This window comes from Penicillium soppii, assembly GCF_028829465.1.
Source record: "Penicillium soppii strain IBT 18220 chromosome Unknown utg000007l, whole genome shotgun sequence".
Lineage (NCBI taxonomy): Eukaryota > Fungi > Ascomycota > Eurotiomycetes > Eurotiales > Aspergillaceae > Penicillium > Penicillium soppii.
This window is the reverse complement of record NW_026643237.1, coordinates 1384549-1406240: the sequence shown is the minus strand read 5'-3', so window position 1 is coordinate 1406240 and position 21692 is coordinate 1384549. Positions and strand designations below refer to the sequence as shown.

The window sequence follows — 21692 nt, the reverse complement described above, 5'->3', positions numbered from 1 at the left end:
ATATTCGTATTGATCTACGCTCTCAATCCAAATGCATTTCAATCGGTTGGGGCTCAGTGACTGACTATCCCAGGTGGTAGAGTTTGAATACGAGAACAAATCTACAACAAATTATTAGGCCCAGCAAATTGAAAGTCCCATTGCTTCCGGGCTTGAATGTATGATGCAATGAAGTTGAGATAGACTTTCTGTCATGTCCTACCGCAGATCACATTCCTCGTTCTGACGTCCTTTAACATCACCTATGCAATGTACAGACGGACCTCTCCTATTCACGTGCCGTTACACAACATATGCAGCCTACTATTCCTAGCCCGCTGATCGGCAAGCTGGGGCTCCATGCACTCTCTCTTGCATTTTAGTTGAGTTCATTGCTGATGAGTGAAAGAAAGTTGCTTGATTGACGGAAAACGATATCGAGGTTGTTTACTTTAATACTGATCGTCCATGGTCCGAAATTCCCCTAAACCAGATTACGAATAAGCTTCACACAATCATGGCTGGACCGTCTGTAATCGTTGTAGGTATGTATCATATTAGTTCATCTTGGTATTGAGTCCATCTTTTGATGATGTTCTCAAGTTTCCAGCTTTGAATGAGACTGCTGACTCTCTTAGGGGCTGGTGCTGGTGGCATTGCCACGGCGGCTCGACTGGCCCAGCAAGGATGCAAAGTGAAGGTGATAGAAAAGCAAGGCTACGTGGGAGGAAGATGCTCCCTACTGTACCATCAAAATCATGTATGTACCCACTTTACTGCTAAGCTCGCCTTTCTGACTCTCCCAGCGCTTCGATCAAGGGCCATCCCTCCTTCTCATGCCAGAACTCTTCGAAGAGACCTTCCGCGATCTCAAAACATCGATAGAACAAGAGAAAGTTGAGATCTTGAAATGTGAGCCAAATTATTGCATTTGGTTTGCGGATCATGAGACTGTTGAGTTGTCCTCTGATCTGGCGCGCCTTAAGAGCGAAGTCGAGCGATATGAAGGCCCAGGTCATTTTTCCCAACTATGTGCATTCCTTGCCGAGTCAGGGGAAAATTACGAGCTCTCCTTGGAACATGTTCTTCACAAAGATTATCCGAGTGCATTGAGTACGTTGAGTCTGTTAAGACCGGACGTATTATGGGCACTACTGCGGATGCGTCCATGGACCAGTGTGTACGGTCGCGTATCAAAATACTTCCAGACCGAACGAATGAGAAGAGTGTGGACTTTTTCTTCCATGTATATGGGAATGAGCCCGTACAGAGCCCCCGGTACGTATTCGCTGTTGCAATATAGCGAAACGGTGCATGGGATCGGTTATCCGAGGGGAGGCTTCCAAGCAGTATGTAAGCCCAACAGATGATATACTTTGAAGGCTCATCTCCTAACGTGAGCTATAGGTTCTTCAGGCCATCGCAGATATTGGCGAAAGATATGGAGTACAATATCGTCTCAACAATGCTGTCGAGTCAGTCATTCTTTCGGATGACAATAAGATAGCAAAGGGCGTTCGTCTTGCTTCAGGAGAAGAGCTTTATGCCGATCTTGTGATCCTGAATGCCGATCTTGTTTATTCATATAACGAGCTTCTTCCACGTTCTCGTTATGCCAATGCACTGAAACGTCGCTCTACCTCCTGCAGCAGTATCTCGTTTTTCTGGGCATTTGACGAAATACTACCTCAACTCAGAGCACATAACATCTTCCTAGCCGAAGAGTATCGAGAAAGCTTTGACTCTATATTCGACGACCACACCCTCCCGGCAGAGCCGTCATTTTATGTCAACGTTCCTAGCCGAGTAGACTCCACCGCAGCACCTGGCGGGAAAGAAACAGTCGTCGTCTTAGTTCCCATAGGCCATCTGACATCGAATGAAGCACACTATGATGCTCAGGCTTGGAAGACAGTCGTATCAAAGACCAGGGATTTTGTGCTCAACGCCATTGAATCTCGCACCGGATTGAAGGATCTTCGGTCGAAGATCGTCTTTGAAAAGTATGAGACACCACTTACATGGGAGTCAAAGTACAACCTTGATCGTGGCGCAATCTTAGGCTTGTCGCACTCATTCCTCAATGTCTTGATGTTTCGTCCAAAGAACAAGCACCCGAGTATTGGGAACTTGTATTTTGTTGGGGCCAGTACGCACCCTGGCACCGGGGTTCCAGTATGCTTGGCAGGTGCCAAGCTAGTTGCGGAAAAGGTTATGAAAGCCTATGAGAACAGAGGCAGTGATGGGACCGTATTGAGGTTTGGAACTCTATTCGCAATCACAAGTATGCTGTTGGCTTTGGTTTCGGTGATTTTCAGTTGGGCCGACATGAACATTTGGGGCAAAGATATGATATTTGCCTAAGATCGACAGCCAACTATCTCGCTTTAGGTACTGTTTTCGGGTTCTTATCTAAATTGACATTATTTAAAAACAAGGCAATGTTCAACATATTCATGTAAAAAGGAAATACTTTGATAAAATACGGTGTAGAAAAGTTGAAGACCAATCACCAACGATCAATACAGAATAGCTGGGTAAATCAAAAAAGCAGAGAGCAATAACAACGCGACATTAGACCAAATTGGAAGAGAAATAAGAAAATACCCGAAGAAAAAACTAATTATCAAACAACCAAGGCAGGCTTTAGGGCCTGTGCTCCAAGGAATCTCCAAGATACAACTTTAGACAACACAGCACCAACTTCTCTCCTTACTTCCGCGAGGCCATAACCATAGCTTTGTACACCACAACTAGGCGCCTCGGGATAGAAAGTCGCAATTTATGATCTGGATGGCAGGGACGAGCCCCACGCTCCAATGCAGCACCAATTTCCATATAACTCTTTACAGTTGCATACAGAGGGCCTTGGACCTCCAGTGGCAAATTTCGAATTGCGTTCTCAGATTGATCATGGAGCTGCTTTGCTTTACGCAGAACACGAGACCGCACCCCATCGACACGAGGGTCGGACGGACAGAAGACCACGTCTTCTGGTGAGACTCCAGCTTCTTTCAACCAAGTGGTGGGTAAGTAAACTCGGCCAATCGCTGCGTCGCGTCCAATATCCCGGGCAATGTTGATATATTGAAGGGCTTTCCCCATCTGGCAGCCTGCTTGACGCACCTCTTCATTTAGAGATGGCGCTGTGGAAGATTGCTGCTGCGGGAAATGGTGGAAGATCAGGTCAAGAACACATAGGCCCACTGTTCCCGCCACATGGTATGCATAATCTTCCAACTCTGATTCGGAAAATATCGGAAATACCCTTTTGTGGTGATTAAATTGCAGGTCCTGTTTGAACCCTTCGAGCAATCCTTGAAAAGGCTCAATTCGAAGCCGAGATACGGGAAGATAATCAATAGCTTCAATGAGCTCGTTCAGCTCATCAAAGTCATGGGACTTAGCACTAAAGCTCTTCGGAAAGTCGGTTGGCGAAGCAAATTTAGCCTCCAACAGCTCGCCGCATTGCTCGATGATTGTCTCTGCAGCCTCCGCGCTGGAAGCATTATCGACAAGATCATCTGCTATACGACAGAAGGAGTAACTTCAAGGGTCAGTAGTGAATCGATATCGAGATATCCAATCTGCAAACTCACAGGAAGATGAGATCTATGCGCAAAGGGGCCTTGGAACATTGCACTTCCCATATACATGCTCTGACTGGAAATGGCCAACCGTTGGACTGATTTCCTCAGAACAGAAACAAATGAAGTCCGGGACTTTTCCTCGGGTCCGATCAAAGAAGTCAAAGCCTTGCGGACTGAGAAGCCCTCTTCTATATCTCCGGTAGCCTGTGCTTTCTGGCAGTTCAGCATAGCGATGGCATAGTCTGCAGCCACCAAGCCATTTACTATCATCATATTGCTGAGAAGAAAGAATACCGCTTCCCTGCTCCAATTAGCGCCGCTCTGTTATCCTTTTCTGGCACAACATACTCCAAGTCCAGTTTACCCCAAACCTGAATATCGAGCTTGGTTGACTTTTCAATCACCCAGGTTCCTCTTCCAAGAGACAATGTATCAACAACCCATAGAAACACAGTGGGAATCATGACAGAAGCAACAATTTCTTTGCGGGGAAAGTTGAGCAGAATGTTAGATGAGACCACCCTGCATGAAATAATCAGGTTTGTCCACTCTCAGCATTTGCATCACGAAATCTTACCATTGAAACAATAGCCACGAGCATGCCCAAGCAATCATCAGTCCCATATAAGTGTATTTATCACCAATTATGAATGCAGTTAGCCCACCCAAAGCGGCAGAGCCGAGAATGAATCCACCGAGTATCTGAAGAGCACGGGATGGTTTTTGAAGATATGACGCTAAAACCAATCTTCGTGTTATGACAGTATAGATCATACTGGTATTGTAGGTTTGAATGATGAAGAAGAATACTTCTTCAATAGGGATAGAGAAGAACGTGTAGCCACTGACCGCATCTTCGGGATATGTCCAGATCTTGTTTCGCACGAGGTAAGAATCCCACGGAGTTGTGGCTATCACCGAAACCTGGAGAAGTGTTAGTACGGTATGAAATATGATATGTGATGCACTTACAGTCACTAAGCTGAATATCTTGAGTATGTCAAGTCGATTCAGAAAGGGCCAGTACAGGCCAGTCATTGATACGGCCAGAGGTAGGTTGTAGGTGACATGCCTACACAGAAAGGCATTTAGTGATGCTTTGTAAGGTACTTGCAAGGATAAACCTACACCATAGCATATTCTGAAAGCATTTTGCACTCTCAATGATGAACTTTCAAGGTTTGAATTGTAATAGTTAGTCTCTGAGACTTTGGGGTAGCCCATATACTGTCTACCTTTCAATATATTGACAACATAATTAACCGCGAGCATAATGTCATCGCTAAAATGAGATATGCGTCACTAACCAACTTCAAAGTTCTCTACTTCCTTGAATGACACGTATAGTCTAGAGTAACACGGAACCTTAAGTAGAACGATGTCAATGCTCATGGCGTAACCTTGGAATACAGTCAAAGCAATGTATCACAAGATAAATGAATATCTTCACTCATTTTGGCAACTTCGGCAGTGAACTACATCACAGAAGTTCTTATTATTGCGTTTGCAGAGTCACAGTCCTTCTTATGTATGTTAGTTCTATAGAAGTAATGATCTACTTGTGTTCTTCCTATTCTTCCTGTTTTTTGGATTTCTTACTTTAGATACTTGGTATATCCTACCATGTCATAGTGGCGTTATTGACTAAGTCAAAAGAGAAATAAATGAAGTGCATATGATACTTAATGTATATACACTCTTCCCTTGTTCATTCCCTTGTTCAGACTTATTTTTATCCATGCACAGCTCGCCATGTCTTACACTCAACCTCACCCGTAAGTACATACCTGACAGCCATATAGCAGCGTTGACGAGCCCACAGGTACTTTGCTGGCAACTATGCTCCAATTCACACTACTCTTGACTCAGAGCCATGTGACGTCGAAGGGTTTATCCCAGATGAATTTCTCGGGGGCCAATATGTGAGGAATGGCAGCAATCCGTTAACCGACGATACCCAGCGAGACATCCACTGGTTCGATGGCGACGGCATGTTGACAGGTGTTTTCTTCAAACGCTTACCGGATTCCAAGCGTGTCCAACCTTTGTTTACAAATCAGTATGTTATGACCGATGTCCACTGCGCAGCAACTCAGAATAAGCGCCTGTATCCTGTTATACCCAGCATGGCTACTTTGGTGAACCCCAATCCTTCACGGTTCCGGATACTTCTCGGAATGCTGCGAACGTATATTATTGTGCTCGCATCCCTGCTCAAACTCATCGCTCGCCCGATCAAAAGGGTCGGTGCCGCCAATACAAGTGTGTTCCACCACGATGGCCGTGTCATGGCAACCAACGAGATTGGGCCCCTAATGAGAGTTCTTCTACCTTCCTTGCAAACTATTGGCTGGTTTACCGGTGCCAGCGCGCGAGGGGAGTCGAAGTACAGAGATCCTCTTGAACCGCATTTTGGGTGCGAGGGTATCGAGGGCTTCTACAAGGAGATGACAACCGCTCATGTAAGTCCAGATGGAGCCTGTGCTTAATGAGCATTCAAAGCTGAAGCTAAGTTGTTGTTCCTTAGCCACGAGTTGATCGCACTACAGGAGAGTTGATGCTTTTCCATTCCACATTTCTACCGCCATTTATTCATTATTCTATTGTCCCTGCGGGGGATCAAAAGGATGGGCCGCGTCTCAATTTGCCTGTACCTGGCATTTCATCCGGTAAATTAATGCACGATTTTGGTGTCTCTCGTCAAAACACTGTTATCGTCGACTGTCCAGTCTCTTTAAACCCAGCCAATCTGGTGCAGAACAAAGCTGTGGTGGTGTATGATCCCGAAGGGCTGACCCGTCTGGGAGTCTTTCCACGGCATTCCCCAGAGAAGATTCAATGGTATGAAACGGACCCCTGCGTTGTTATGCACACCGCAAACACTTGGGATGAAACCACCCCACTGGGAATGCGAGTCCATATATTAGTCTGTCGAATCAACAGTCTTGCCCCATTCTATCATATGGGTGGCATGGAGGCCCCTGCCTCCATGTGCCCCCAGCAGCCCGAGTGTGTTCTGTACTATTACCAGATAATTTCTGGGCTGACGCAGCAATGGGCTCTCTCGGCTATTCCGTTTGAATTTCCCCATGTGCCCCGACACCTTGAGATGACTGCTGCACAGTTTATCTATGGTTGTTCCATGCGGCAGGGGAACTTCGTGTCTTCTTCGATTGGAAATGTGAAGATTGACTGTCTGGTAAAAATGGATGTGCGCCGCCTTTTGAAAATGGGAGAGGAAAATCCTCCAACCAAAGGGAGCGGGGTCGTTGACAAAAGAACGATCCAGCAAGTAATCTCTTCTGAAGACTTGGACGACCCAATCCAAGTCTTTGCTTTACCTGATCGGTGGTATGCACAAGAATGCTCTTTTGTGTCCCGCCAGTCAAGTACAAGGGAAGACGATGGATGGCTCGTTACGTATGTTTTTGATGAATCCCAACTTGACGACAACGGCGAAGCTTCGGCAGATTCTAAGGGTGAGCTGTGGATTATCGATGCGATAGGAATGAAGGATGTTGTAGCAAAGATCACCCTGCCTCAGCGGGTGCCTTACGGTATGCATGGAAACTGGTTCCCCGAGGAGGAGATTCTCAATCAGCGAGACTATGCCCACATTCGCACTAAATGAATACAGGCGGGTCCTTTTTGTTTCATTTTTGTTCAATGAAATACGGAATAAATAAGCCTGGGTAGTTATAATGAGATTTACACCTGTTCCGGTCGATCCCAATCACCCATTAATTGGGCTTTACTGCGATAGAAATAAAATGAGACAGACCAGAGCGTTGAAGTCAAAACATGTTCCAAATTTGAATGGCCGATTACCCCTTATTCACTCGTTAGATTATACTGGAGTTCACAACGCCCTAACAGACACCTATCTTCAGGATACTCTATTCACTTAATATCTTAGAAGATAACAACATAGGAAACAATAACAAATAATGATATTCTATCATATATATCATACCTATTAGGCCCTCAACGTGTGGATGTGCCTGTCGCCACGGCTAATCTTCGGTAACCCTTGCATACTTGTCCCAACTAATTGTCTCAACTAAGACAAGTGCACGCCTTAGTTAAAGTCAACATTATCTCCAGCGGGCCTCAATCCAATTGATGAGCACAATCACCCCGGATCACAGAACTAAGCAAATCACCAACGGGTGGGATTTGATCCACAATCTCCCCACACCTCAACCCCGCGGGGAGAGATCGTCTCATGAAATAAATCAAACCCCGAACTGCCGGAACGTCTGACAAGAACAGTTATACATAGATGAGTTAAAAGACTCTAAGCTGTGAGGTAAAGATCAAGAGCCAACATCGAAAGGGTCTCGATGCCTTCCCTTTGGACCACAGCCACCATAAAAGACAAACACTCCCCTAAAGCACCTAGATCCGGGCTTTCCTCAGTACGAGTTCACATCATGAACGAAATGACACATCCTCTAACAAACCACCAGGCCCTCTCCTCGAGCTCGCAACCATGGTGGAAAATAGCCCACCTACGCCATCTAAACACCCACCTAGCAAGCCTTATCCTCTTCTCCAGCACAGTAGGCTACGACATCTCACTAATGAACGGTCTCCAATCCCTCCCCCAGTGGCAAACCTTCATGTCCCATCCAACAGGCCTAAAACTCGGCTTCATAAACGCCCTCCAAAACATCGGCAGCATGCTCTTCCTCCCGGTCCAAGCCTGGTCCGCAAACCGCTTCGGCCGCAAGCCAACAGTGCTAACAGGCTATGTCTTCATGATTCTCGGCGTAGCTCTGCAAGCTACCGCTCAGAGCCCAAATACATTCATCTACTCCCGGCTTCTGGTTGGTATTGCCGGAGCTTGGTTCCAGTGCGCTGTCATTCTTGTTACGGAAATAGCATATCCGGTGCACCGCTCGCTCGTCACCTCTATCTATATGTGTCAGTATTACTTTGGATCCTCGCTTTCTGCGTGGGTTGCGTTCGGGACGAGGAATTTGCAGAGCAATTGGGCCTGGCGGATCCCTGTTCTTGTGCAGATTGCGTTGCCGCTTTTGGCGATGCCCGGGGCTTTGGCGGTTTCTGAGTCGCCGCGTTGGTTGGTGAAGCAGGATCGGGTGCGTGAGGCGAAAAATGTTCTTGTTCGGTTTCATGCGGGTGGTGATGAGGGTTCGGAGCTTGTTGCTTTCGAGATGGAGGAGATTACGAGGGGGTTGGAGCTTGAGGTGCAGGCGAGGGAGGCCCGCTGGATTGATTGTGTCAACACTCCAGGGAATCGTTATCGGCTCTTTTTGAGTATTTCTCTGGGTGTTTTTGCCCAGTGGAATGGAGGGTAAGTATTGATCTGGATGTGCTCCCTTGGTGTCGGCTCGGAATACTGAATCGCAATACTTCTCTAGCGGAGTGGTCTCATACTACCTGACCCTCATTCTCGACACTATCGGCATAACATCTACTACCGACCAAACGCTGATCAATGGCTTCCTTCAGGTCTGGAACCTGATAATGAGCATTGTAGGCGCATGTATAGTCGACCGCGCTGGCCGGCGCCCTCTCTTCATCACATCAACAGCGATAATGCTCATCAGCTATATTCTCATCACTGCTTTATCTGGTAGCTTTACAACAACAGGAACCAGTGCCGTTGGGACAGCCGTGATTCCTTTTCTCTTTATATACTATGCTGGCTATGATATTGCCTTCACGCCACTGCTTCTGGCGTACCCGGCTGAGATTTGGACGTTCTCGCTGCGTGCTAAGGGCGTTGCTATCACTATGATCTCGACCTATATGGCATTAATTTTTAATCAGCTCATCAACCCTATTGCATTCGAGAATATTTCTTGGAAGTACTATTTTGTGTTTTTGGTTGTTCTGCTGATTGTCTTGGTCGCTGTCTGGAAAGCCTATCCTGAGACCAATGGGAGGTCGCTCGAGGAGATTGCAGTAATTTTCGATGGTGAGAGTGCGAGCGTTACTGGTGCTGCTATGAGCTTAGAAGACAAGCAACAGGCTACGATGATTGAGCATAGAGAGGATATGTGATTTATGGATCGGTCTGGCTAGAAATAACATCAATCATTCGTGCGTTATGTTCTGGCGTGGCACGTAGTATAAGACTATTATGTACATCGAGATCAGATAAATAACATCAGGCATACAGACATATCAATCATGAATCAGAGAAAGGAATGGTCAAAAATGGTGGTGTGGTCATTTAGGATTATACTTGTCCTTCCAGATCCTGTAGGGTTTTTTAGCATGGTCGAATTCTCCGGAGGGGGGTTTTAACAAAGTCAGTCAATCGTACCATGAATTTCCAAGCGTAGGACATCCATTTTCCTCTGCAAGTCTGTAGTACTTGGCTGCTTTGAACTGAATACCATCAAGTTAGCAAAGATTTAATACATATATAGCTGAAAGCTACACGCACCTTGTCTTTCTTCCCGCCGAATCCCTCGAGGTAACACCAACCCACCTCGTTCATGGCATCGGTGTCACCCAGGTTCGCTGCAGTCTCATAATACTGTCTTGCAGCAGCAGGGTCTTTCGCCAGACCCCATCCATTTCGAAAACAATTGGCAAGCTCAAACATAGCTAGAACGAGCTCACCTTTCGCAGATCCACCTTTTTTGACTCCAGCCCGCAGCGCTTCGGCTTCTACAGCGGCCGAGTTGGACGCTGCGGCAGACAAGTACGTCACTGCGCGCGCTGGGTCTTGAGGGCAACCCCATCCGTGTCTAGATATATTAGCATAATGAGTAAATAAAGAGCAGTGTCTGTCAATACCGTAACGCCAGACCATATAGCACTTGACTTAGTGGGTTATTTGGCCCATTAGGATCTGCAAGTTGTCCGAACATATGCGTGGATCGTTCAAGATCTAAAGTTCATCAATAAAAGTCCTTGGAAATTGCCAGAGCAAAACTCACCACCAGATTCATGCAATCGAATCGCCTCTTGGATATTGATCTACAGCTTATTAGTCCCCCATTCCAAAATTCATATCGAACAGCCTACATCTGTATTCGGGTCCACAACACAACTCTGGCTGGAGCTCCTCGCCCTAGCTTGCACCCCCAACCCAAGACCTAGCGACTCCTCAACCTGCCCGGGCGAATAAGAACCCGGGTGTGCGAACTGCGGATTCTGCTGAACCAGCACCGTTGCCCTCTTTTCCCACAGCGCCTCGCGCTCTTGTTGAGTGGCCCCTCGGTCATCGTCGATCTGCGGTAGGTCTGCGGGGATGTTGGCGGAGGAATCGCGCGAGTTACTGCGACTGCGGGAGTCGAGGTGGAAGATCTTTGAAAGGCTACGTTCGCGGCGCGGCGGGGACTGAGAGGATGCGGAGTCTGCTCTTGAGGTGCGGTTGAAGAGTTGGAAGCTGCGGCGCGGGGAGAAGGAGGGTCGTGTTTCTTGGGTTGGTGATGATAGATGTGCTGTGTCGGTTGGATCTGAAGGTGGAGTGAGGATCTCTTGGGTGTGTGTGTCTGTGCGGATTAATTTGAATTCTGGGGTTGAGGGTGCAACGACGGCCGGTGCTGGATTGTCAGTAAGCTCGTCGCGTTTGTGGAGGATGTTTCGTAATGAGGGCATGTTAGATGTAGATGTGGGGTTGACGTTATCGATTGTAGGAAGTTGAAAAGGATAGATAGAGGGAATGATTTTCTAATAATGAATGAATACAAATAGCAACGAAGTAAGAAATGAAAACAAGTGTCTCTCTGATGATCCATGGGGCCAGTTGTCTTGGCCGGCGGCTACCGGCTCATAGTATGTTTGGAAAGAGGTGTTTGCCGCGATAGTCCATATTTGTCAAGAGAGATATGCACATTTATATGCAGAGAGATGAAGTGTTAGAGTGAAAGAAAAATGAATAAATAACTATGTAGATCTAAGGTTATCGTGTTTCTCCACAGACTATGCTGCATTAGTCCCTGCATGTCATAGGGCAAATCTCCGGAGCTTTTGGCCGAGACACTATTTACTTCAGGTTTTATATATATGTAGTTTGAGAGTGTAAGGCAAAAACGTAGCTCCGCTTCAGAGAGATCTTCAGCATCTTTGTATACTACTCGCAAAATTGTTCTACGATGTGCATATTCACCGAGCGTCGACCGACGAGCATTTCCGAGTACACACGCACTTCAGGCCATATCTTGGGAGTCTTGTAGTCAAGATAAAGGTAGAGAATAAGAGCCGGTATAGTAAGAATCAAAATGGTATTGCAAGGTCTAACTCGGCAGATGCTAATAGCCCTTATAGTTTTGTACACAATGCCGAATGCAGTAAGGTATAGGCTACGGGACCCATTTACTGGGCCTTGGAAGCCATGATGCCTGGAACCAGTTAGCAAATTTCCAATATAGATATCAGTGGTAGCACTCACGCTCAACATCAGCAACGCTCTGCTGAAGGATCTGCTGGAGAACCTTGGGGCTCTCAAGCTCCTTCTGGATCTTGGCAATGACGGACTCGGCAAGCTCACGCTGCTGGCGCTGCTTAACCTGGCCTTCGTAGCGAACCCAGGAGTCAAGGACCTGCTTGGCCTCGGCAGCAAGGGCAGTGCGCTGCTGGAGCTCGTAAGCCTGGGCCTCGAGCTGGGCGGTTTCCTAAAACGAATCGTCAACGACCGTGGTATCAATGCGAGCCAATCATTCCTACCTTGGAAACAGCGAAGAGCTGCTTGGTAACCTCAACAACGCCGGACATCTGGGAGACGTTGTCGATACGCTGCTGAACAGCGTTGGTGTGGTCGGCACGGGCAGCGTTCAGGATGTCCTTGTGCTTCTGGACCTGACCCTCGGCCCACTGGGTGTAAGCGGGGCCACCGTACTTGCCGACAGCGGTGAAGACAGACAGCAGACAGAAAGCGGCGACAGTCTCCTCGTTCATGACGTACAGTTCATTGCTAATGGCGGCAATGGACAGACCGGCGGCGGCAGAGAGAGTAGCGGTCTTGGTGACCAGAGAGTTGCCGGGGATAGCGTTAAGGATGGACTGGGCCTTCTTCGCGGGCTCCTCGGCGGGAACGTTGGAGGTCGAGCGAGAGGAGGTCAGGTTGGCAGTGACGGCAGGGACACCACGGGCGGGAAGGACCGGCCGAAGTCGGGATGCGCCTAGGGGAAGTTAGTAAATGAAGGTATCGAGTCGAGGAGACGGCCGAGGGTCGTTTGTTTCGTACCAATGGCGCTCTTAGCGAGACGCGAAGCCATTGTTGCAGATGGAATAATCTTTATCGAATGGGGTGGGTGAACGGAACTGAGGAGACTTGAGGTTCGGGATGGCTAGGAGGTGAAGACGCTAGCCGTTTCGGGCGATAGTTCCGTTCCTCGGAAAATCTCCCTTCCGAGATGGTCTCTAAACGATAAAAAAAAGTTGCAGATCAAACTGATTCAACATCAAAGGATCAAAATGCCCGCAATCATTACGGACTCAAGCTCTAAGAAGCGCAAGAGTGGCAAGAATGCCAGCGCCCCGTCTTCTAAGCGTCGTGCGGTGGCCGAGGACAAGTTCGCTGAAACACTGGCTACTGTTCAAGAGCTAGAGAATCAAATTGCGGAGTCGCGGAAGCACTACAACAATATTGCGACTTTGATTTCTATGCTCAATGTTGAGAAGTCAGCTGAGAAACCCGAGTTGGCCGTTGCAGTCTCTCTCTGCCGTGTGTTCAGTCGATTGATTGCTGGAGGAAATCTCACAGAATCAAGCCGGGCTGCTGAGAATGAGAAGATTGTTGCAGCATGGTTGAAGGAGCGTTGCATGGATTATCAGAATGCGCTTGTGGCCATAATGCGCCAGGCTGATGTCTCTTCTCAGGCATGTGTGCTCTGATGCCTCTCCAGGGTACTTGTGTTAACGATAATTTAGATCACTGCTCTGACACTAAGTATGCGCCTGCTCAAAGAACGTATCGCCCATATTCCTGGTTCTGAAAACAATGCCTGGTCGACCGGATTCTTCAAGGATATTTTCACGGCAGTGATCGAAGCCCGCGCTGGACAGGACCTGCAGTCCGAGTTCCTCACCAAGTTCGTGAAGGAATTTGAGGATGTGAGATATTACACTTTCACACAGATGGCGTATGTATATCTTTTTTTCTAAACCAGTTTTCAGACTAACCCATTTTAGTGACTATGCTACCACGAAACGATCCCCGGAAACCCTTGAAACCCTCATTACGATTCTTCAAACTTGCGACGTTGTGCCCGGGCCCGAGTACAAGTTCGAAAACTTCTATGCGAAACGAGACACTAAGAACAAGCGGATGGTCTCAGTCAACTCTCACAAAAAGCAGGCACAGGAGGCTTGGCTCGCTATTCTACGAAACAACCTCTCTCAATCGCAGCGAAAGAACCTGTTGCGCATGATGGTGCACAACATCGAGCCGTGGTTCAGCCGACCTGAACTTCTCATGGACTTCTTGACAGATTCCTACAATGCTGGCGGAGCCACGTCGCTCCTTGCTCTGTCCGGTCTCTTCTATCTGATGCAAGAAAAGAACCTGGACTACCCCCAATTCTTCACAAAGCTCTACTCGCTATTGGATGCCGAGCTGCTTCACTCCAAGCATCGTTCACGATTCTTCCGACTGTTGAACACCTTCCTCTCCTCAACCCATCTTCCCGCCACCCTAGTTGCAAGCTTCATCAAGCGTCTCGCTCGGCTGGCACTGAATGCCCCTCCCTCCGCCATCGTTGTCATCGTTCCTTTCATGTACAACTTCTTCAAAAGCCACCCCACAACCTCATTCATGCTGCACCGATCAATCCGCGACAAGGATCTTCTTGCCGAGGTGGAAAGAGAAGGCATGGACGATCCATTTGACCCAACCGAGTCAGACCCGAACCTGACAAATGCCATCGAGAGTAGTCTGTGGGAGATTGAGACTCTCCAGTCTCACTTCCACCCCAACGTGGCTGCCATTGCCCGGATTATCTCCGAACAATTCACAAAGCAGGCATACAGCTTGGAAGATTTCCTCGATCACACATATCAAGGCATGGTGGAGGCAGAGCTTGGTGTGGAAGAGAGGAATCTGAAGAAGATCCCTGTTGTCGAGTACCAGATTCCCAAGCGTATCTTCACAGATCGCCTATTAGAGGAAGATGGTGGGGTGGATTCTGGTGCAGGTTGTTTCATGCGTGGACTATGGGAGTTCTGAGGGTTTTTAATTCAGCGTATACCAATTCAATTCATTTGGCATCAAGTATGTTCACCAACTATTTTCAAGGGTTTCAAGTTGTGGGGGTGTAAGTACATTTTGCCGCTAGAAGAAATGATCTTCTACTGTAAACAAATCCCTTGCGGGAAATTTTCCCCCTTAGGGCACGAACATATCGAGTATGGAGTTGATCCGAGAGAAATGGCAACACGAGGGCAGGGACCTACCTAGGTAAAAGACTCAAGTTCAGCTGACAGCCTACAATGTATGGAACCTTTGATGGTTCTGTTATATTTTGAGCATGGGATAACTTCATCGTAGTATGCAACTGAAACAATGGGCATACATCATCCATGAAATATATTTTTGGTGTCCCCCAAGGTCCCTAGTTTGCGGTCTGCGTTATTTTCTATATATCTTCACAACACTTATAGCCAGCCCGAATCTACAACTATCCTTCCCATTTGCCTGCTTAATAGATATATTCTGTGTGGTATCTGGCACATTTGAGTGTGAGGCTGGGAACAATCAGTGTTCCTTGTACTGGAGGGTGATCAACGAGTTCAATTCGCTACAACGCAGAGCAAACTACAACACTACTCGACGGTACCCCCCTTGGTATGGGATTCGTGGTCAATCAAGGCCTGAGCAATGCTTCATGCTCTATAAGACTTAATCACAGTGTTAGAGATAGCCTTATGGACAGTTAGTTCCCCACCAAAACAACTCGGGAAGGGATGGCATTCCAACATGTCCCGGCAAGCATTGTCATTGGGCCTCAGCACTTCAATCCTACTGTTAACGAGCTATGGGCTTGATGGTTGGATTCTCCATCATGGCTTCTGCGCCACCTGAGCAAAGAATTGAAGCCATCCTGCAGCCACCCGGTCACCTATATCACATCTGGTGGATGTCAGAGTAATTATCTACGTCCTCATGTCGACACAACTCTCCCGGATGAAGACTCAATTAACTTCGTCCCGAGAATGCTCAGGAATCTCTAGCAGGCATTCCCCAAGCATAAGAAGCGACTTGCTTTTTCTGGGCAATATGTTGATAGTTCGTTGGAGCTGTAGGAATGCAACATTCTCCCAGAGTGCCCTTTGGTCTCAGTACTCGAATACCAACACGCGACATCTAAGACCATTTCTGCGGGGCTGGGAGAGATTTTAGCTATTCTGGCTTTCTGATAAGAATCGCGATGCGCCACCCGGATTTCTTCAAAATAATATCGCCCTCGACCGTCGTCCATCCGTCCATTCGCCCAGCCTACAAAGTTTATCCCATAATATCACCCGACTCTCATTAAAGCCCAACCCCGGATCTACTTCATTTCATCACAATGTACTTCTCATCAGGTGTTATTGCCGTCATGGCTTCCCTTATGACCCTGGGCCTCGCTGCCGACCCTTTGTCTTTCACTTCTTGGCCCAAGGAGCCCCTCGAAGCCGGGAAGCCCATTACCCTTACATGGACCGGTGCCGACCCTAACCAGGTAAGATCTCGTCTGTAACTGAGATAATCGCAAAGCTAATCCAGCGTAGCCTGTGACGCTTCTCCTCCGTCACGGACCTTCGGACCACTTGAAGGATGTCAAGGCCATCACTGATCAGGCCAAGGATGGATCCTTCACTTGGACTCCCGATAATGATATCAAGAAAGGCGATACCTACGCTTTCCAAGTGAAGCAGGGTGACCAGAGCAATTATACCGCTTTGTTGAAGTCTGCCGACAAGCCAAATGCCGATACACCCGAAAAGAAGGAAGCTACTACCGCTGCCACAGGCACCACCACTGCCCCTGCCACTCAAATGTCTGGCTCAACACAGGCTACCCAGGCCACTGGCACCACCATGACCACCACTGGCAGCCGTGCCCTCATCAGCTCATCGGCCAGCGCCTCCGGTAGCCCCTCCAGCTCTGCGGCTGCTAGCTCAACTGACAGTGCCAAAGTTACTGGTACTGAAGTTGTCAATGGCAAGAAGGCCTCCGCCACTGGCAGTGTCCAGACTGGTATTGCTTCCATTCCCAAGTACTCTGTGCAATTGGTCATGGGTGTCGCTGGTCTTTTGGCCGGCCTTCTCTGAGGGGTTCTTGTGTTTTGATTTGGCGTTTTGGTGTTTTGGTGTCAAGCATATCTCAGTCATTCATTTCCATCGCAAAACTGATCGTTAGCTTCTGTGTATATAACATACCCCTGAATATCATAGTATATCGGTGGCAGGAGGCGTTGAGAATTGATTAATCATATTTTTTTCATATCAGAGATATCGGGGAATATCTAATCAGCACGATTGAAAACAGGTCATCAATCTAAACATAGAAATATAATACCGTTGTTTAAAACCTGCTTGTTTGAGGTTATGTTTGTTCCACTATAGGAGGGTCGACGTCACTTCAAAGGGATTTAGGAAATGTATGAGAAAGAATAGCAAATCCCAATACTTGTAGAATTAGAAATTCAAAGAGATCTTGCAAAATATTGTAAAGAAAAGTAGAAATTGGAGTCGTGATGATCCCTGCAATTGTGGCGCATCAATAATTAGCGGAGAAGCGGGAAAAAGAGACGATTGTTATGGATTCAACTTCATCTCTTTACCGCTACTTGTGCCTTTTTTTCCTCGCTGCAGCAATTCTGCAGTAACTATTGGCTAGATCTCTTTTCGCTTTTGATGATCGTTTGATGATCTCATATGAGACATCTTTATCAAAACCTCCCTTGCGATGGTTAGATGATTAAGCGAAATAAGACAACTTCGAAACACAGCTCAATTGACCTAGAATATCGGTATGAGCCGTTCCCTGCTTGGCTTGGTGTTTTTTCCCACTGTCCAATCTGTCCGTCCATGTCTTCATGACGAGCTCTGGTGATCATGGGGAGCTTTACACGGGTCATGAAGCGTCTCGGCCCTAGCAAAAATCCTATATCGATTGCTGCTGACCCCCCTATCCGTGCAGAAGCGCCACAAGTCAATCTCCCACATGTGGACACGCAATTGAACATGCACCAGCATACCGGATTACTCGATGAAGCGGCTTCTAATGCCCAGACCCAGGGTACCTTCGAGATTCCACCCCATACCTTCCAAGCCCAAGCTCACATTCTCCAGACCCTAACCCAACCTCTCCCACACAACCTTTGAACTTCTCCACATCCGAAACAAATGGCGATGCCCCCACAACGGAATGGTCAGCGGTCGGCCACGCAGCAACCGGAAAATCAGGGCGTGTCATTCACAACCTGCAGGAGGAAATCGCTCGATTAACGCGCGAATGCACACTATACAAGTCCCGAGCAGAAGAGTATCAACGAACAAATGAGGCCTACAAGATCCAACAACAAAATATGAACGAGCGACTCCGCAACCTCGAGCAAGTCAATGACACAAATCTCAACTCTATTGCGCGCAAAGACCGAAAGCTGGAGGAGCTCCGGACAGAGCTCCAAAGTGAGCGCAACAAGCGCCAGGATGCAGAGAAGGACGCAAACCAGACAAATCAGACAATGTTTGAGGAGCGCGAGACACATAATCGCGAACAAGCTCGGTCACAGGAGATCGCCAAGTATCACGAGACACAGTACGAGGTGCTATCCAGCTCGAATAAACGTGAGAAGGCCGATCTCACAAAACGCATCAACGCTATGTGGCGAGAGGTCGAGACTCTCGCCAATGCTCAAAAAACTCATATACATTCTACGGAGAGGTTGGAAGTTTTGGCCGATCAGAAGAATCGGGAGGTGGACTCACTCAAGGAGTCATATGAGAAATTGCTTGCTAAGCACACTCAATATAAGGAAATGAAGGATAATGACTTCCGGGAGACAATTGATTCCGCAAAGTCGAATAACAGCGCGATTGATAAGGTTCTTGCTCAGCTCAAGCAGACCGAAAACGAGATGAAGTGGGCCTTACGTCTCCATCAAAGTCGTGAAGGCAAAGAGTGAAATCAGCTATGTCTCCCTTTTTGGCTCCTCCGCATCTTCCGCCGAGTCTTCCGGTCCCTGAAACTACTCTCAACATATGTTGACCCAACATATCTCCATCTTCGCGTCGATACCTCTAAAACAATACCTCGCCATTCCCCCAATTCTTCCGCCTTATTTCAACATACCCACAGATTTTCCGCCTTTCTTTCGTTTCTCATAGACCATTTCCCTTTGCCGGTGCATGGCGTTTGATTTTCTTTGCAGATACCCGTCGTGGCAGAGTACAATTCGGTCGTGTGCCTTGGACGTTCGCACTCTTGTCTTGATTTGTCCTGATTGATTTTTGTTTTCTTTTTACATTTTACATTTCCTTCTTGTCCCATGTTCGTCAAGGTTGGGACGCCCCCTCTTCACCCTTTTAGACATGACGTTTGATGACCTGCATATTTTTAAGATACGATTATACAGCAATGATGTGGTAGGCTTGTCCTTGCCTTTGAGAAAAAGACCGTCATGGTTGGCTACGCACTTTTGTTGCCTGGAGATTAGGCATGTTGGTACGCTTATTTTTCGCATCTATACATAGAACTTTCCTTCATATGTCCGGTTGTTTTTCTTTCCTCTGTAAATCGTTATTCGGGTAGAAGAACCTGTTTGCCAGATTAAACTCTTGATTCTACCTTGACCACGTCAAACCTGTAGACTATAGCTGGTTGGTATTGAAAGTGGATATATGCCCGATGATTAGCCTACTCACTTCTTACATCTCATTCTCAGCTCTCAATCGTCAGCCCTACTATGATAAAGTCATAATATTATATATGTGCATCATTAAAACCATTCATTATGTAGTGAGGCTACTCTATAGAGTACACTCAACGACCCAGCTTTAACCCTATAGAGATCAGAGACAAAGAACCTATTAGGTCTATTCTTCACACTCTTATATTCGATATATACATTCAATTTGGTCTCTCTTGGCACCATATGTTGTGTTGTCGGGCACCTTCCTTTTCCAATATCTACCAACGCCCAGGCGACCTCGCCAGCGATGTCATTTTCTAGCTGCGCGTAACTTCCAATCTGTCTTCTTTACATCAATTGTACCTACATATGTAGGTAGCTCCTCTCTTCCCACATATTAACCTCTATCTGGCCAACGAAAACTTTCTTCACTTCAATTCATCGTAACCACCGCTGAGCAACCACCCCCGATCAGTCTTACTTCATTTTGCATTTGTTTCACCCTCACTGTCCTGGGCGTCATGACCGAGAGCCGGAAATTACTCCTCGGCTCAGTCTGGGCCCTTGAGAACCAAGGCGTAAGTTCGTTTGCGCTTGTGCAGTTATCCCCACTAGTGGCTGAGACTAACCCAATCTATAGTTCGATGAATTCAAAGCAAAGATTCAGTACGAACCACCAATTGTCGAACAAGATATCTATGCATGGCTGCTAAATTAGGTACAGAGAACTCTGTCCCGCCGCTTTGTACGAAATTGAACATCTACATGCCAGCCATGTACGTTTTCATTTCAAAGCTATCAAGAATTATGTTGCTGATTTCATGAGGCCGTGAGTGTTAGTGGTCCATTCGAACACGACGAGGAAGTCAAAATTGCCAGGATGCTGGCCGAATTCATCAGTGACCATCAAAGCCCCGATATCTTCCAGGTACGTGTTGGAAATGTCGTTGGCACCTATTTTGGTCCTTGCCCTAAACACAATTGGTGCCCGTACTTCAGTACACTTTGACATAATGCTTGTGAAACCATGCTATTTTCAGCTCTAACGTCTCTGTTCTCTAAAAGATTCCTCGAATTCGTGAAATCAGAAGCATACTCACAATCCCTCCGGTTCCCAGCTCTCTGGCTACTGCAATCCCCCCGCAGCAGGAAACCCCAACACTGGTGGAGAACATTGAGCCAGATCAAAGAACCGCAGATGGGAACTTCTTTGAAGAATGGATCCCCTCTCGGGCAGATTTGTGGTCCTTCACTCGTGGCTCATTGTGTCTACTTCCTGCTATCTCCGAAATCAGTCAAGTGGCGATAACAGAAGTAGCCGTGGAAGGACAGCAAGGGTTGCGGATCTCTGCACCACAGAAAGAATCTCTTCGGCAGGCAATTGAGATGCTCGAGTCCCTTGGGGAATGCTTTGTATGCTTTACATTTCTCCTTGTTATAGACCGTGCTAATTGTTTCTAGAACTGCATTGCATCTCCACACCAGGGTCTCATCATTCACGCTCCTCATCATGACAATAGTACTTTTCGTGTCATGAAGTATGCGAATATCAGTGCAAACGCCTTGCGGCGTTTCTTGATTGACCCGTCATCACTTTGCGATCTCTTTAAGTGGACGACTCTAGTGGTTTGTCAACTTGACCCGGAAACCAATACAGTTCATCCAGTGAAGAATATTCGCGAGCCCCCACAGGTCAAGAAGAAACCAGGAGTTTGCACTACTGAAGACTGGAAAGGCGTGAAGTTTCCCGAGATTGGCACAAGAGACAGCTACAGCCTTTCGAAGATAGACAAACATTTGGCACCCAAGAGAGAAAGCTCAGTTAAAAATATTGCTGCGCAGCACCCATATCTATCCCCCTCCAAAGCAAAACAGGTCGACAAATGGATCGCTCGAGATACCACAACTAAGGACATTCAACAAGATGAGCCCAATAAGCGCGAGCTTAGCCTGCAATCACGAGCAGGAACACCTACTGTTGTCTCGTCGCATGATGAAGAGAGTCTTCGCTCACGCAGGGAGAAGGCAGAAGGCCTGAAAACCCGTCTCACTTTTACGCCGGGTGGGGAGTTAACCAATGCTCGGCGCAAACCACTTCTCTCGCAGCCTCCAAAGCAAGTCGACCAGAGCATCGGCAAAAAGTTAGAGCAGAGACCCCCCCTCTGTGTCTACAACTGGTCCAAAAGAAGACTCAGTTCTCATTTTGGGTGGCCCAAAGCGTTCATATGGCTACTTCTTGACTCGTGGACAGCAAGCGAGAGCTATGGCAGCTGATTTATCTTCATCCTCTGCAAACCTGGCA

General features: G+C 47.3%; 10 protein-coding genes across 10 annotated transcripts; 7 read left to right on the top strand and 3 right to left on the bottom strand.

The window, feature by feature from the left end:
* Positions 1 to 496: 496 nt before the first annotated feature.
* N7529_009803 (phytoene desaturase family protein) lies at positions 497 to 2343 on the top strand (the record flags this gene model as incomplete). The annotated part of the gene is made up of 4 exons (XM_057245330.1): positions 497 to 524; positions 618 to 739; positions 786 to 1328; positions 1387 to 2343. The coding sequence occupies 4 exons, from the start codon at positions 497 to 499 to the stop codon at positions 2341 to 2343; spliced, it is 1650 nt and encodes a 549-aa protein (XP_057093593.1).
* A 348-nt stretch (positions 2344 to 2691) lies between these two features.
* On the bottom strand, positions 2692 to 4720 carry N7529_009802 (phytoene synthase; the record flags this gene model as incomplete). Its single annotated transcript, XM_057245329.1, has 7 exons — positions 2692 to 3526; positions 3579 to 3591; positions 3644 to 3870; positions 3918 to 4091; positions 4147 to 4493; positions 4542 to 4641; positions 4698 to 4720. 7 exons carry the CDS (start codon positions 4718 to 4720, stop codon positions 2692 to 2694), a joined length of 1719 nt encoding a protein of 572 aa, XP_057093592.1.
* A 601-nt stretch (positions 4721 to 5321) lies between these two features.
* On the top strand, positions 5322 to 7200 carry N7529_009801 (carotenoid oxygenase family protein; the record flags this gene model as incomplete). The annotated part of the gene is made up of 3 exons (XM_057245328.1): positions 5322 to 5344; positions 5392 to 6031; positions 6097 to 7200. 3 exons carry the CDS (start codon positions 5322 to 5324, stop codon positions 7198 to 7200), a joined length of 1767 nt encoding a protein of 588 aa, XP_057093591.1.
* Positions 7201 to 7885: 685 nt separating this feature from the next.
* Positions 7886 to 9599, top strand: N7529_009800 (Major facilitator superfamily domain general substrate transporter; the record flags this gene model as incomplete). Its single annotated transcript, XM_057245327.1, has 2 exons — positions 7886 to 8886; positions 8954 to 9599. Coding segments are annotated over 2 exons (1647 nt in total), but the record flags the coding sequence as incomplete, so codon positions are not given.
* A 168-nt stretch (positions 9600 to 9767) lies between these two features.
* On the bottom strand, positions 9768 to 11150 carry N7529_009799 (tetratricopeptide repeat protein; the record flags this gene model as incomplete). Its single annotated transcript, XM_057245326.1, has 6 exons — positions 9768 to 9798; positions 9865 to 9929; positions 9988 to 10294; positions 10344 to 10437; positions 10487 to 10526; positions 10575 to 11150. 6 exons carry the CDS (start codon positions 11148 to 11150, stop codon positions 9768 to 9770), a joined length of 1113 nt encoding a protein of 370 aa, XP_057093589.1.
* Positions 11151 to 11867: 717 nt separating this feature from the next.
* Positions 11868 to 12769, bottom strand: atp4 (F1F0 ATP synthase subunit 4; the record flags this gene model as incomplete). The annotated part of the gene is made up of 4 exons (XM_057245325.1): positions 11868 to 11893; positions 11944 to 12166; positions 12219 to 12673; positions 12739 to 12769. The coding sequence occupies 4 exons, from the start codon at positions 12767 to 12769 to the stop codon at positions 11868 to 11870; spliced, it is 735 nt and encodes a 244-aa protein (XP_057093588.1).
* Positions 12770 to 12968: 199 nt separating this feature from the next.
* On the top strand, positions 12969 to 14718 carry noc4 (ribosome biosynthesis protein NOC4; the record flags this gene model as incomplete). Its single annotated transcript, XM_057245324.1, has 3 exons — positions 12969 to 13379; positions 13425 to 13636; positions 13686 to 14718. The coding sequence occupies 3 exons, from the start codon at positions 12969 to 12971 to the stop codon at positions 14716 to 14718; spliced, it is 1656 nt and encodes a 551-aa protein (XP_057093587.1).
* A 1342-nt stretch (positions 14719 to 16060) lies between these two features.
* Positions 16061 to 16805, top strand: N7529_009796 (GPI anchored serine-threonine rich family protein; the record flags this gene model as incomplete). The annotated part of the gene is made up of 2 exons (XM_057245323.1): positions 16061 to 16213; positions 16263 to 16805. 2 exons carry the CDS (start codon positions 16061 to 16063, stop codon positions 16803 to 16805), a joined length of 696 nt encoding a protein of 231 aa, XP_057093586.1.
* A 786-nt stretch (positions 16806 to 17591) lies between these two features.
* On the top strand, positions 17592 to 18664 carry N7529_009795 (uncharacterized protein; the record flags this gene model as incomplete). Its single annotated transcript, XM_057245322.1, has 2 exons — positions 17592 to 17775; positions 17829 to 18664. The coding sequence occupies 2 exons, from the start codon at positions 17592 to 17594 to the stop codon at positions 18662 to 18664; spliced, it is 1020 nt and encodes a 339-aa protein (XP_057093585.1).
* Positions 18665 to 20923: 2259 nt separating this feature from the next.
* Positions 20924 to 21664, top strand: N7529_009794 (uncharacterized protein; the record flags this gene model as incomplete). The annotated part of the gene is made up of 1 exon (XM_057245321.1): positions 20924 to 21664. The coding sequence occupies one exon, from the start codon at positions 20924 to 20926 to the stop codon at positions 21662 to 21664; it is 741 nt and encodes a 246-aa protein (XP_057093584.1).
* Between the last annotated feature and the right edge of the window lie 28 nt (positions 21665 to 21692).